The following is a 16,994-nucleotide window of genomic DNA, read 5'->3' as shown; positions in this document are numbered from 1 at the left end:
CGTTGAGCAGAAGAGACTCTTTCAGACTCATGTAAAGTGATTCTCACTGGAGCCTGGTGTTGGCAGGCCTGTCCCGTCTCCTCGATCCGGCTGATGTTAGCAGGGACTCTGGCTCCGGAATACAGCGATCCCAGTGAAGGATTTCAGTGTGGATGTGGAGGAGTCGTGATGAACAGAGGAACAGATGTGTGTTAATAACCCGTGTCTGAAGCGTCTCGTGTGCCACAGTAAACACACTCCTTTCATTACACAGCATCTGTATTATTCCCGTTGTCTTCTGTCTCCACACACAGCCGGCGCTCAATTAATCAGGAACTCTGAGGAAACCGATCCCGACTCGAGAGACGCGTAGCTTTAGCGGAGGGTCAGAACAACTGCAGGATCGCCAGAGGATCTTCTGCCAAACCTGATCCATCATCATCAGTCGAAACACACACTGAGTCTCCCGCTTCCTCCGGGACGCTCACGCCATTATTCAGACACTCTTATACAGATGTTTATTTGGTCAGGGGTACACACACACACACACACACACACACACACACACACATATATATATATATTATAAATGACTGTGTGTGTTTTGTGCAGTCTCTCTCTCTGTCTCTCTCTCTCTCTCTCTGTCTCTCTCTCTCTCTCTCTCTCTCTCTCTCTCTCTCTCTCTCTCTCTCTCTCTCTCTCTCTCTCTCTCTCTCTCTCTCTCACTCTCTCTCTCTGTCTCTCTCTCTCTCTCTCTCTCTCTCTCTCTCTCTCTCTCTCTGTCTCTCTCTCTCTCTCTCTCTCTCTCTCTCTCTCTCTCTCTCTCTCTCTCTGTCTCTCTCTCTCTCTCTCTGTCTCTCTCTCTCTCTCTCTCTCTCTCTCTCTCTCTGATTAAATGTTTGCAGTGTAAATTGCACTTGAAAGGGTTTTCTGCTACTTTGCACTCTGAAGCAAATGAAACAAGCAGGTGAGAGGCTGGTGTAAATGTTTGTGAAGAAATATAGCGTTCCAAAGTGTGTGTGTGTGTGTGTGTGTTCACACTGACCTGCACCTGTGTGTGCGTGTGTGTGTGTGTGCGTGTGTGTGCGTGTGTGTGTGTGTGTTCACACTGACCTGCACCTGTGTGTGCGTGTGTGTGTGTGTGCGTGTGTGTGCGTGTGTGTGTGTGTGTTCACATTGACCTGCACCTGTGTGTGTGTGTGTGTGTGTGTGTGTGTTCACACTGACCTGCACCTGTGTGTGTGTGTGTGTGTGTGTGTGTGTGTTCACACTGACCTGCACCTGTGTGTGTGTGTGTGTGTGTGTGTGTGTGTGTGTGTGTGTGTGTTCACACGGACCTGCACCTGTGTGTGTGTGTGTGTGTGTGTGTGTGTGTGTTCACACTGACCTACACCTGTGTGTGTGTGTGTGTGTGTGTGTGTGTGTGTGTGTGTGTGTGTTCACACGGACCTGCACCTGTGTGTGTGTGTGTGTGTGTTCACACGGACCTGCACCTGTGTGTGTGTGTGTGTGTGTGTGTGTGTGTGTGTTCACACGGACCTGCACCTGTGTGTGTGTGTGTGTGTGTGTGTGTGTGTGTGTGTGTGTGTTCACACGGACCTGCACCTGTGTGTGTGTGTGTGTGTGTGTGTGTGTGTGTGTGTGTGTTCACACTGACCTGCACCTGTGTGTGTGTGTGTGTGTGTGTGTGTGTGTGTGTGTTCACACGGACCTTCCTGTCACTGATCCACACACTGGTGTCGATAATCACCCGACGGTCATGTGACCCGACAGACTGTTCAGACTTTCCTCAGTTAAAGGACATTTATTAGTCAGAATGGCACAGAACTGAGTCTGACATTCAGTGAGTGATTTCACAAAGTGTGTGTCATTATTCCATACAGCGGACGTCATGAATGACATTTCACAAGGTCGTTTTGGAGCAACTGCTAAACTGCAATATTTTCCCGGATTTGACTCATTCATGTTCTAGAGAAGCCCAGGCCGGCTCTCGTCCTCAGAGAAGAGAAGATGTGGAGCGCAGAGAGTTTGTGTAACGCCGTGTGAAACTCACAAACAACACAAATAGTTAGCGTTTACTTTGACATTAGTCTCTTTGAGAAATAAAATATTTGAAAACGAAGTATTTAAGGCTAGTGTATTAATCAGGTCTCTGTGTCCGTGAGTTCTGCTGTTGGTATTAATGTTGCGCTTACATCGATTCACGACGCAGTGATGATGAAGGCCGGATCAAACGCGCGTGAGGGATTAGTGTGTTTGCTCTCAGTAATGTGACTTGCTGAACGTTCACTGAAACTCAAAGCTTCATTGAGTCCTCTCTGGAAAACTCAACCTCAGCACTGGATAAAGCCACACACACACACACACACACACACACACACACACACACACACACACACACACACACACACACACACACACACACACACACACACACACACACACACACCCCAGCACGCTCGTTTACTGCACTGGTGGTCGAATGAAAGCGTGTGTGTTTGGTCTTTAGATCTGCAGTAGTACAGTGTGTGTACAGTGTGTGATCGGATCATTTCACAGATTTACACTGAAGCACAGCGTCTGTAATGTGTGAAACTAGTTTAATACTGACCAGCCAAACCACAGATAGAGGTGCAATATAACATATAGTTTAGTTAATGAAACTTTTTATGTTTTTAAGTAGATTTAAGTACAGCATGACATATACAAAACCGTTCAAAAGTTTGGGGTCTGTAAGACCTTATTTTTTGAAAGAAATGTAATCTTTTATTCATCAAAGTCACATTAAACTGATCAAAAGTGACAGTAAAGACATTTATAATGTTACAAAAAGATGCTATTTCAAATAAATGTTGAACTTTCTATTCATCAAAGAATCGTGAAAAATAAAATGTATGACGGTTTCCACAGAAATCTGAAGCTGCACAACTGTTTTACACACTGATAATAATCATAAATGTTTCTTGATCATCAAATCATCATATTAGAGTGATTTCTGAAGGATCATGTGACACTGAAGACTGGAGTAATGATGCTGAACATTCAGCTTTGATCCCAGGAATACATTACACTTTACTGTATATTCACATAGAAAACAGATGATTTACACTATAATAATATTTCACTGTTTTACTGTATTTCTGATCAAATAAACACAGCCTTGGTGAGCAGAAAATATTTTGATCAGTAGTTTTTGCAGTTCCTCAATATACAGTTATTGACGAGTATTGAAAGTAACACTCCTGATAGTAAATAAACTGAAGTTGTTGAAGTAATCTTTATCTTTGACCGCTTTACTCTCGCTGATTCCCTGAGGAACTCTGAAATCAAAGGCCGGTAGGAAATCCACTGTTTGTGTCTGGGTTAAAGTGGGCGACGAAGGGAAAGGTTGGGAAACGCTGGACTCTGGAGTGGTGTGCTGAAGGGAGTGGCAGAAGAGGATAATTGTTCAGAGACTGTGATAAGGCTGATCCGGCTCTGGCTGTCCTGAAGCCAAGGTCAGCGCCACTAAACTCATTATAAACACAGCACGATTCGCCAAGTGTGACGAAAACACATGATGTGGTGCTCATTGGACTTTTATTCACATTGCATGTGTTATACTAATTTCTGTATTTTTTGTTATACATTTGGTGTTTATCAAGTGGCAATCCTCAGGAATGGTCAAAGCACGCCCTTCGCTCGCTCACTCGAGGCTCATGGGAAGGCTCTATAGACTCAGGCCAAAGTCAAACCTCATTCTGGACTGATGAGATCCCTTCATTCTGCCTTCGCTCTTTTACACCGTTACTCATGTCCTGAATCCACACAGATCCAGAAATCCCTGAGTCGGTCATCAGCATCATGCTTGGTCTGAAGCTGTACTAATTTTGCAATTACTAATTAGGTAATGCATCTGTGACTTGCTAACCCTGTGTTTCATGATCGTGTTCACTTCCAGCGGTCACTTCCATGAATACCTGTGGGTTTCTCCTCATTTCTCCTCATTTGTGCTGCTTCTGTGGATCTTACTCTCTGGGATTCATGGATCATATAGAATTGGAACGCAAACAGAAAAATATTTACCGTTAACATTTAAATGTGTTACACAGCCAATGGTTGTTGTGGAGAGCGGATCACATGTTGAGCTTTCACCGTTTTACAGCCGCAGTGGTTTCTGGGTAAAGTTCAGGAATACTGTGCTTTAAAGCACCAGCGACCAAAGGAACGGCACTATTCTTTTATTTATTTTTGATGCACATTGATTTGTAATGGGCTATTTTTTATGTATTTAAAGCATTTAAATATATTCTCTTTGAAAACAGATTGTGATTGGAATAGTTCGTCATATTAGACAAAAAAGCTCCATTGTGATTATTTACAAATCAGTAAACTTCAATTTAGAGTTTTTTTTTTACCATTTTGTAGTGTTTTAATTCTAAAAGCTTATTCCCAGCCTCGTCCGGCTCTTTTAATGAGTCCTGTGGTCTCATCAACACATCTGCCCAAGCCCTTCAACCTTTGGTCCATTCCACAGAAAACATTCCCAATAAGCCATAATGCGCTCCTTGTTACTCATCCTGACATCGACCTCAATCCACTGAGAGCCCGATAACTCAAACCTTCATCTCTCACCAGAAGCCTTGTACTGGCGATCTTCAGGCTAAAGGCACATCTGGTCTGGAGTCATAAAAGTGCAATAAAGACACAAATGTCTTTATACTTGCTAAGCGTTTCCACTAGTTGCACAACAGACTGGTGAAACTGGGAACATTTATAGTCTTTGATTCATGAATGGCCAAATGTGTGCAAGTCAATAAATTATGAACAGATTATTGCTGTCATTATTGTGTGTGTTTACATGCACAGCAATATTTTTACTGGTTTACATGCATGTAAGCATTTACGCTGTGATGCATGCAAGTCTCAAAACTCAAAGCTATGCGTTAATTCATGCATGTAAAGAGGTCAAAATTTCATATAACCTTTCAAGTGCATGTCATAACGCCTTTAATTTCCTCTTCATAAAAGGTTAGCATGAAATTAAATTAACCCTATTTATTTTCTTAAAGGCATGTTACTGGGTTTATTGTGAATGATTTATCTGTGCCTGTATAATTTATATATATACTGTATGTATATATATATATATATATATATATATATATATATATTTTACTTTGAATTTTTTTTTAGGATTTAGAAGTTGCTAGTAAATTTTACTAATAGTTAAAAAGATGTCAAGTATCACATTGAATTAATTATTTAGTTGTAAAGCATATTCCAGTAATCTTTGTTTTATTTTCAACTTCTAAAAATAATTTTTACAGTGTTTATAATCTTTCACATCTGCCTCGGTTCCGGTACACAACGCTCCCTTTTCACAATCCAATCAACGACTGACAGATAAAAGCTCTGCCACGTGTTTCTCCTGTATACTCCTGTACTATACATCTCAGTCCTCAGTGACTCCTTCGTGACTTCACAGGGTATCTCTGTTCTCTTGGAGTCGGACTAGATCTTCTAAACAATAATACTGAACATGATATCTGACCTGTAAAGTCCTCTCTCATCTGAACTGACTGACCCCTCGTGCTTCTCGCTGGTGTGTGTAGTTGTGTAGTTGTGTTGGAGTCGAGATGGGAATCCTTGTTTCATTAAGCGTCCGTCGCTCCACCCTGCAGATGTGGAGTCCACTGATAGTCTGCTAAACTTCAGCGTTTCCCAACATGAACATGATTTTTTCCAACATGATGATGTTAGGATGTAATGTCGGCTCTATGTTGTCCACACTGCGTCTGCTCTTCTAGAAGTGGATTCAGTGAAGGGTACTGGTGTCAGTGAGGCTGAACGTCCTCTAGGTCCCATCGCCAGCTTTCTGACTTTACAACTTTACTGGTTTTAATTAGAACAGCTGCAGTGAATCTTGTGGATAAACATTTGCACTTTGGTTGAGATGACTCATGAATTTGTGTTTAGACAACACAAACACAGTCTTAACAATACCTAGGGCTGCACGATTAATCTCAGTTAACACAAAATCGCACTTAAACTGATTTGGCTTATTGCGATTTTGAAATCGCAAAGGCAGCGATTACTTGTTAAGTGCAGCTCGTCAGTGAAGCACAGCTCTGAGATCAGTGAAGCACAGCTCTGAGATCAGTGAAGCACAGCTCTGAGATCAGTGAAGCACAGCTCTGAGATCAGTGAACGCTGCTCACTCTGAAAGCACTGCGAGTTTGAGTCGCATCTTTCCAAACATGAGAAGCATTTATGACCCTGGGTTAGGGTTAGGGTAACCTCTTGTTCAACAAACTCCCTTCATAACGTCAGATGAGTGTTTGAAAACATCCTTCTGTGAGATGATGTGGCTTCTGACACACAATAAGGCACACTACATATTATTTCATAGTATTCTATACAGTGATAAAGGCTATGTCAATTATCATTGAAGTAAAAATATACTTTTTTATCATGAAAATACCCGATAGTCTTGAAGAACTCAGAGTACCATATATTGTCGTAGTCGTGTGTCTATTACTCATGTTGAATCATCATCTGTTTATTCAGCTGGATAGTGTGATGCCCGATAGGGATTTCCTGGAATGAGCGTTATCATACTTCTGCGGCGGGGCGTATTTGGCGTGTGTGTGTGAGACGCCTTTCAAATTTTGGGATATCGCTTAAAAAACACTGGATGGAAATGTCAAGATGTGCATAAATTCTAAAAATGCACATAAAAAACTCATGCGCTCAATTGAGGTGGATAATAGTGTTGATCCGATAAGAAGACAAACTACAATGGAAACACATTTACTGAATATCCCTCAAACCTCATGTGACTTTGCTCAGCGTCAGCTGTGATTGGATAACTGGAGTTGATAACCAATGGCGTCGCAGCGTCTCTAATGTTGGTTTGGTGTTTCTGAACTTTGGATGGAAACGGCTAATGAACCGGAAATGGGAGATTCCTTAACTCCAGCTGGCGTTTGTGACAGAAGGCTCAGTATTATGATGTACAGTATTTAGCATTAGTGTATAGCAGAAATGTATAGTGTATAAGCTCCACCTTAAGTTGTGCTGTGAGTGCTTAGATAGCAAGTGGCGTCTCTTTCTTCAGGCTGTCGTGTTTCCTCACAAGCCCAGTTGTACAGGCACGTTCTTCACAGCGGTTCTATTAGCCCACGCTAACCGCTTCCAGATGATGGTGTCTCGTCACAGAGCGAGCGATTGTTTGCGCTCCTCGACTCTAATCAAGACCATGTGTGGATCCAGGTCTTCAGCAAGGACTTGCGACTCGAGCGCCGGCTGATACGGCTCAGCTTGAGGGGGGTAGATGTGAATGAAGCTGATCTGTGATTAGTGCAGGCTCTGGTACGGTAGTTCGGGGCTGTTTTGGTTTCTCATCTGCAAGGGAAACAGGGAGATTTTCCCTTAAAACAGAAGCCGACTGAAGTGGAGGGGAATGAAGATGTAGGACCTGGAGGGAGTTTACAGCCCCAGATGAAGTGTGTGTGTAATAAAACTGCAGGACTGTTGGCCGCCGCTCAGCACATAAACAGGAAAATGCAGGGAGAGATTATAAAGACCTTCATTTTGAGAGGAATTATTTGCTGGAGATTATAATAATGTCTCGTATTTTGTAAAACATGCATTGCTCTCCAATTCCTCAAGCAACACTGATAATAATCATAAATGTTTCCTGAGCATCAAATCATCATATTAGAGTGATTTCTGAAGGATCATGTGACACTGAAGACTGGAGTAATGATGCTGAACATTCAGCTTTGATCACAGGAATAAATTACACTTTACTGTATATTCATGTACAGTCAAACCAAAAATGATTCAGACACCAGATATAAATGTTGATATTTTTTTCACTAGTGTGATCAGGACACTATAGTTCATTTATGTAAGTGAGGAGAGCAAAATAAAGTAAACTGTGACATATTATACCCAGATATTCTTCATACAGTGACTACCAGTAACATTTATAAAAATGTGTGACCAAAAATGATTGCTGAAGTGTTTTTTCTTTAATTGCTAATGCGACCTTTGAGACTGAACAAAATGAAGCATTGCTTGGTGATTGGTTGAGCTAAACTGGTATTATCTAATTGTGTAGTTAAATTTAACAGCTGACAGATATTCAACATAACTCATGTGTGAGACAGTCTAACAGAAGGACGGACAAAACCAGTCAAATATCAACTGAGTTCTGCTCATATTTTATTACCATTTTCTAAACTATAGCAAATAAACTGATAAACTGTGAGAAATGTGTCTGAATAACTTTTGGTTTGACTGTAGAAAACATTGGAATAATTTTTTATTGTTTTTGATGATGTTTTTCAGTAGTCAAATGTTAGTATGTTGCACATTGCAAATGCGATGTTACGTGAGACAGCATGCAGATTTAGCTCAACATATTCACTGACACTCTCTGGCTCCTGTGGCCCTATCCCAGTATTAACTGCTGCTCTGTGTGTGTGTGTGTGTGTGTGTGTGTGTGTGTGTGTGTAGAGAGTGGCTCTGGCGGGCAGCTGGACCTGACGGAGCTCATCGGCGTGCCCTTGCCCCCGTCGGTCTCCTTCATCACCGGCTTCGAGGGATTCCCCGCGTACAGCTTCGGGCCGGACGCTAACGTGGGCCGCCTCACGCGCTCCTTCATCCCCGACCCGTTCTACCGTGACTTCGCCATCATCGTCACGGCCAAACCCAGCAGCCGTCGAGGAGGAGTGCTGTTCGCCATCACTGACGCCCTGCAGAAGCTGGTGCACCTGGGCGTGGCGCTGGCGCCGGTGGAGGACGGGTCTCAGCGGGTGCTCCTGTACTACAGCGAGCCCGGAGACACACACACGCGCGAGGCCGCCTCCTTCAAGATGGCGGAGCTCACGGGCCGCTGGGCCAGGTTCACACTGGCGGTGCAGGGGGAGGAGGTGAAGCTCTACATGGACTGTGAGGAACACCATCGCGTGGCCTTCCACCGGAGCCAACACTCACTCTCCTTCCAACCCAGCTCCGGCATCTTCATCGGGAACGCTGGAGGAACACGGATGGAGCCCTTCGTGGTGAGTTTCTGATTTAGTATTTACACACTGGTTCTGATCCAAACCCTCGCCTTCTACAGCAGCACCTTAAAGTCCCCCTGTAGTCAATAACTGTATCCCTTAAAACTCATCTTTCATCACCAAAATGACATATTTAAACGTTTTTACCTTGAAAAGAAAGTCTTCATGCCTTAAAATATCGTGAATGTAACTCGACACCCTCGCCTCATTTAGTATGCGTGGTTCTATGAATATGCAAATGAGCCCCGCCTCCACTCACTCGCTCAGCTCAGAGATCCACTGGTTGACGATCACACGTTGATCTGATTGGTTACAAGGTAGTTTGTGACGTCAGAAACACCAGCGATTTCAAAGCGTGTTTTTGAGACTGTCTTTGGTTCACTGCAGTTTTAAGGAGGAAATACTCAGCAATGCTGTCGACTTATGAACTTACACATGCTTTGTCTTAAAGCAGATTAAAAACACCACATAGACACATAAACTACATTAAAAGCTGGATTCACACCTCAAGGGGGCATTTAAGTAAATAGTTGGTTTTTTTTTTTTTAAACATTAAATTATTAATTAATGTTTGTGCACACACATTTGGTATGTGAGATTAGAGGGAATATTATGGATCATTATTAAATGAGATATTTTTGCAACACATATTTTTGCTTCCTATTGCTTGGATAAAACATGCTTAAATGTTAAATGCATTTAATGCCCTGGTTAGGCTGTTACGAGGTTTGGGAGAGGTGTTTTATGACCACGTTTGTGTGTTTAGCATCACTAACTAACATGTGCTTCTTCATGATCCTGTAGTGTCGACTGACTTGTGTCTTTTACCTTTAAACTGAACTTCCTCACAGCGTAGAATACCATAAACCACAGTAAAGTTGCATAGCACATTAATCACAGTTTATTACAGGAATGTTGTGATGACCATGGTTGTGCACGGTTGTTGTTTTTTTTTCATAAAGGGAAACAACAAAAGACATGCATCGTCTCTAAAGCAATTAAAGTGCGTATATTAACATGAGCGGCTCCACAAACGTCACGACACAGATGTGTCATATAACCGTCAGGCGGAGATGCCAAGACATTGATTTGTGGCTCGTTCACATTCTGAACAACATTGGACAACATCAGCCTCGCCACAAGACCGACAACGTGGCAGTCCTACACCACTGGAGACATGAGAACAGACTTGTATTTAAATTTTTTCCCCCCTTTTTGGACCCCTAAAGTGCATGGATTTATGTTTCCCCCTTTTCTCTTCTCTCAAAAAGAAAGAAAATGCTTTTAAAGGAAAGTTCATTCAAAATATAACTTCTTCAGTTACTCTGATCATATCGTTCCAAACCTGATTTTCTTTCTGACATAAAACATACCTTGAGATGTTCAGCACAATGTCCAAGCTGCTCTTTTCCATGCAATGTAAGCATACAGTGAATTCGGTTAATTCACATCAGATTTTGAAAATAAATGAAAGGATTTTGTTGCGAGTGCAGTGCGCTTGCAGAGAGACTCCGCCCACACGCTCTTCTGATTGGCTGTGAGTAACGATCGATTTGGTTGCGAGTGCAGTGCGCTTGCAGAGAGACTCCGCCCACACGCTCTTCTGATTGGCTGTGAGTAACGATCGATTTGGTTGTGAGTGCAGTGCGCTTGCAGAGAGACTCCGCCCACACGCTCTTCTGATACTCCGCCCACACGCTCTTCTGATTGGCTGTGAGTAACGATCGATTTGGTTGCGAGTGCAGTGCGCTTGCAGAGAGACTCCGCCCACACGCTCTTCTGATTGGCTGTGAGTAACGATCGATTTGGTTGCGAGTGCAGTGCGTTTGCAGAGAGACTCCGCCCACACGTTCTTCTGATTGGCTGTGAGTTTTGATTGATTTGGTTGCGAGTGCAGTGCGCTTGCAGAGAGACTCCACCCACACGCTCTTCTGATTGGCTGTGAGTTTTGATTGATTTGGTTACGAGTGCAGTGCGCTTGCAGAGAGACTCCGCCCACACGCTCTTCTGATTGGCTGTGAGTTTCGATTGATTTGGTTGCGAGTGCAGTGCGCTTGCAGAGAGACTCCGCCCACACGCTCTTCTGATTGGCTGTGAGTTTTGATTGATTTGGTTACGAGTGCAGTGCGCTTGCAGAGAGACTCCGCCCACACGCTCTTCTGATTGGCTGTGAGTTTCGATTGATTTGGTTGCGAGTGCAGTGCGCTTGCAGAGAGACTCCGCCCACACGCTCTTCTGATTGGCTGTGAGTTTCGATTGATTTGGTTGCGAGTGCAGTGCGCTTGCAGAGAGACTCCGCCCATAAGCTCTTCTGATTGGCTGTGAGTTTTGATTGATTTGACTGCGTCCCAGAGTCTTGTGTCTGGTGTGGACAGACATCTACAGTGTGACTTCATGCCAGTATTTAAAAATCTTGCTTGGGAGATTAAATAAAACATAACAGTTGTGCTAATTGGTTACAAAATGCGACCTTTCATTCTTTAATGTTGACCAGATGAGTGTGTTTGGAAACGAGGCCAGACACACGGCTGTCTCACTGTACTTCAGTGTAGATGCCAAGAGACAGAACACACACACACACACACACACACACACACACACACACACACACACACACACACACACACACACACACACACACACACACACACATGTCTGGTTTACTATCTTTGTGGGGCCTCTCCATAGACTTAATGGTTTTTATACTGTACAAACTGTATATTCTATCCCCTTACACTAACCCTACCCCTAAACCTGCCCATCACAGGAAAACTTTATGCATTTTTACATTTTCAAAAAAACTCATTCTGTGTGATTTATAAGCTTGTTTACCCATGGGGACCTCTATTTAGGTCCCCACTGTGACACGAGTCCCCATGAGTCTGTGTGCATTCAGGTTGAAGTCCCCACCGGGATAGAAAAACATGAACACACACACACACACACACACACACACACACACACACACACACACACACACACACACACACACACACACACACACACACACACACACATTTGGCTGAACACACACACACACACACACACACACACACACACACACACACACACACACACACACACTCACACACTCAAACTCACACACACACACACACACACACACACACACACACACACACACACACACACACACACTCAAACTCACACACACACACACACACACTCAAACTCACACACACACACACACACACACACACACACACACACACACACACACACACACACACACACACACACACACACACACACACACACACACACACACTCATACTCACACTCACACATCACAGGATTGGCCTACTCTTTAGAGTTTATAAATCAGACTGCATGTGCTGTGCTGTGTCATTTGACTAAACACACACACACGTTTGGATGAACACATACATACACACACACACACGTTTTGGCTGAACACACACACACACACACACACACACACACACACACACACGTTTGGCTGAACACACACACATTTGGCTGAACACACACATGTTTGGCAGAACACACACATTTGGCTGAACACACACACATTTGGCTTAACACTCAACGTTTGGCTGAACACACACACACACGTTTGGCTGAGCACACACACGTTTGGATGAACACACACACGTTTGGCTGAACACACACACACGTTTTGGCTGAACACACACACACACACACAAACACACACAAGTTTGGCTGAACACACACACGTTTGGATGAACACACACACGTTTGGCTGAACACACAGACACACGTTTTGGCTGAACACACGAACACACACACACTCAAACTCACACACACACACACACACACACACACACACACACACACATACACGCACACACACACACACACACACACACACACACACACACACACACACACACACACTCAAACTCACACACACACACACACACACACACACACACACACACACACACACACACACACACACACTCACACTCACACTCACACTCACACTCACACTCACACATCACAGGATTGGCCTACTCTTTAGAGTTTATAAATCAGACTGCATGTGCTGTGCTGTGTCATTTGACTAAACACACACACACGTTTGGATGAACACACACATACACACACACACGTTTTGGCTGAACACACACACACACACACACACACACACACACACACGTTTGGCTGAACACACACACATTTGGCTGAACACACATGTTTGGCAGAACACACACATTTGGCTGAACACACACACATTTGGCTTAACACTCAACGTTTGGCTGAACACACACACACACGTTTGGCTGAGCACACACACGTTTGGATGAACACACACACGTTTGGCTGAACACACACGTTTTGGCTGAACACACACACACACAAATACACACAAGTTTGGCTGAACACACACACGTTTGGATGAACACACACACGTTTGGCTAAACACACAGACACACGTTTTGGCTGAACACACGAACACACACACACGTTTAGCTGAACACACACACGTTTGGCTGAACACACACACACACATACGTTTGGCTGAACACACACACGTTTGGCTGAACACACACACATGTTTGGATGAACACACACACACACACGTTTGGCTTAACACACACACACACGTTTGGCTGAACACACACACACACACGTTTGGCTGAACACACACACACGTTTGGCTGAACACACACACACACACACGTTTGGCTGAACAGACACACACACACGTTTGGCTGAACACACACACGTTTGGCTAAACACACACACACACACGTTTGGCTGAACACACACACGTTTGGCTGAACACACACACACACACACACACACACACACACACGTTTGGCTGAACACACACACACACACACACACACACACACGTTTGGCTGAACACACACATGTTTGGCTGAACAAACACACACACACATGTTTGGCTGAACACACACACACACACGTTTGGCTGAACACACACACACACGTTTGGCTGAACACAAACACGTTTGGCTGAACACACACACGTTTGGCTGAACACACACGTTTGGCTGAACACACACGTTTGGCTGAACACACACACACGTTTGGCTGAACACACACACGTTTGGCTGAACACACACACGTTTGGCTGAACACACACACATTTGGCTGAACACACACACACACACGTTTGGTTGAACACACACATGTTTGGCGGAACACACACACACACGTTTGGCTGAACACAAACACACACACATTTGGCTAACACACACACGTTTGGCTTAACACACACACACACACGTTTGGCTGAACACACACGTTTGGCTGAACACACACACACACACGTTTGGCTGAACACACACACACACACACACACACACGTTTGGCTGAACACACACACACACGTTTGGCTGAACACACACACACACACACACGTTTGGCTGAACACACACACACACACACACACACACACACACACACACACACACACACACACGTTTGGCTGAACACACACACACACGTTTGGCTGAACACACACACACACACACATTTGGCTGAACACACACACACACACACACACACACACACACATGTTTGGCTGAACACACACACGTTTGGCTGAACACACACACACACACACGTTTGGCTGAACACACACACACGTTTGGCTGAACACACACACACACACTTTTGGCTGAACACACACGTTTGGCTGAACACACACACGTTTGGCTGAACACACACACACACGTTTGGCTGAACACACACACACACACACACACACACACACGTTTGGCTGAACACACACACACACGTTTGGCTGAACACACACACACACACACATTTGGCTGAACACACACACACACACGTTTGGCTGAACACACACACGTTTGGCTGAACACACACACACGTTTGGCTGAACACACACACACACGTTTGGCTGAACACACACACACACACTTTTGGCTGAACACACACACGTTTGGCTGAACACACACACGTTTGGCTGAACACACACACACACGTTTGGCTGAACACACACACACACACACACGTTTGGCTGAACACACACACACACGTTTGGCTGAACACACACACACACACACACACACATACACACACGTTTGGCTGAACACACACACACACACACACGTTTGGCTGAACACACACACATTGCAATGCATTTGTTTCCAGTACATTTTATTTCACTGATAAATGTTTCAGTCCTGACATCATGTTTCATGGATTTATGTTTAACGTGAAATGCAACGGCGACAGTCATATCAGAAGCCATTTTAATTCTACGTTTTGACATCACATGTCCAGCAGTGTTTACAGCTCGAGTTATTCAGCGTAACCGCACAGACACTTTTTTACAGCTCGAGTTATTCAGCGTAACCGCACAGACACTTTTTTACAGCTCGAGTTATTCAGCGTAACCGCACAGACACTGTTTTACATTTGGCTTAACACTCAACGTTTGGCTGAACACACACACACACGTTTGGCTGAGCACACACACGTTTGGATGAACACACACACGTTTGGCTGAACACACACGTTTTGGCTGAACACACACACACACAAATACACACAAGTTTGGCTGAACACACACACGTTTGGATGAACACACACACGTTTGGCTAAACACACAGACACACGTTTTGGCTGAACACACGAACACACACACACGTTTAGCTGAACACACACACGTTTGGCTGAACACACACACACACATACGTTTGGCTGAACACACACACGTTTGGCTGAACACACACACATGTTTGGATGAACACACACACACACACGTTTGGCTTAACACACACACACACGTTTGGCTGAACACACACACACACACGTTTGGCTGAACACACACACACGTTTGGCTGAACACACACACACACACACGTTTGGCTGAACAGACACACACACACGTTTGGCTGAACACACACACGTTTGGCTAAACACACACACACACACGTTTGGCTGAACACACACACGTTTGGCTGAACACACACACACACACACACACACACACACACACGTTTGGCTGAACACACACACACACACACACACACACACACGTTTGGCTGAACACACACATGTTTGGCTGAACAAACACACACACACATGTTTGGCTGAACACACACACACACACGTTTGGCTGAACACACACACACACGTTTGGCTGAACACAAACACGTTTGGCTGAACACACACACGTTTGGCTGAACACACACGTTTGGCTGAACACACACGTTTGGCTGAACGTGTTATTCAGCGTAACCGCACAGACACTTTTTTACAGCTCGAGTTATTCAGCGTAACCGCACAGACACTTTTTTACAGCTCGAGTTATTCAGCGTAACCGCACAGACACTGTTTTACAGCTCGAGTTATTCAGCATAACCGCACAGACACTGTTTTACAGCTCGAGTTATTCACCGTAACCGCACAGACACTGTTTTACAGCTTGAGTTATTCAGCGTAACCACACAGACACTGTTTTACAGCTCGAGTTATTCAGCGTAACCGCACAGACACTGTTTTACAACTCGAGTTATTCAGCATAACCACACAGACACTGTTTTACAGCTCGAGTTATTCAGCGTAACCGCACAGACACTGTTTTACAGCTCGAGTTATTCAGCGTAACCGCACAGACACTGTTTTACAGCTTGAGTTATTCAGCGTAACCACACAGACACTGTTTTACAGCTCGAGTTATTCAGCGTAACCGCACAGACACTGTTTTACAACTCGAGTTATTCAGCATAACCACACAGACACTGTTTTACAGCTCGAGTTATTCAGCGTAACCGCACAGACACTGTTTTACAGCTTGAGTTATTCAGCGTAACCACACAGACACTGTTTTACAGCTCGAGTTATTCAGCGTAACCGCACAGACACTGTTTTACAACTCGAGTTATTCAGCATAACCACACAGACACTGTTTTACAGCTCGAGTTATTCAGCGTAACCGCACAGACACTGTTTTAC

The 16,994-nt window shown here is 44.2% G+C and overlaps 1 protein-coding gene across 4 annotated transcripts in view; it reads left to right on the top strand.

Annotated features, from left to right (window-relative positions):
* Positions 1–16,994, top strand: part of col15a1a (collagen, type XV, alpha 1a) — a 79,228-nt gene that overhangs the window by 13,812 nt on the left and 48,422 nt on the right. For all 4 annotated transcript variants that reach the window (XM_079863890.1, XM_079863889.1, XM_079863888.1 and 1 more), the window contains exon 3: positions 8,485–9,032. In XM_079863890.1, coding sequence (XP_079720016.1) covers positions 8,485–9,032 — 548 coding nt within the window. The remainder of the gene's footprint in view (positions 1–8,484; positions 9,033–16,994) is intronic.

Source organism: Squalius cephalus (assembly GCF_949319135.1).
Source record: "Squalius cephalus genome assembly, chromosome: 25".
Classification (NCBI taxonomy): Eukaryota; Metazoa; Chordata; class Actinopteri; order Cypriniformes; family Leuciscidae; genus Squalius; species Squalius cephalus.
Note: the sequence above shows the minus strand (reverse complement) of the source record. Positions and strands in the feature narration are given on the sequence as shown.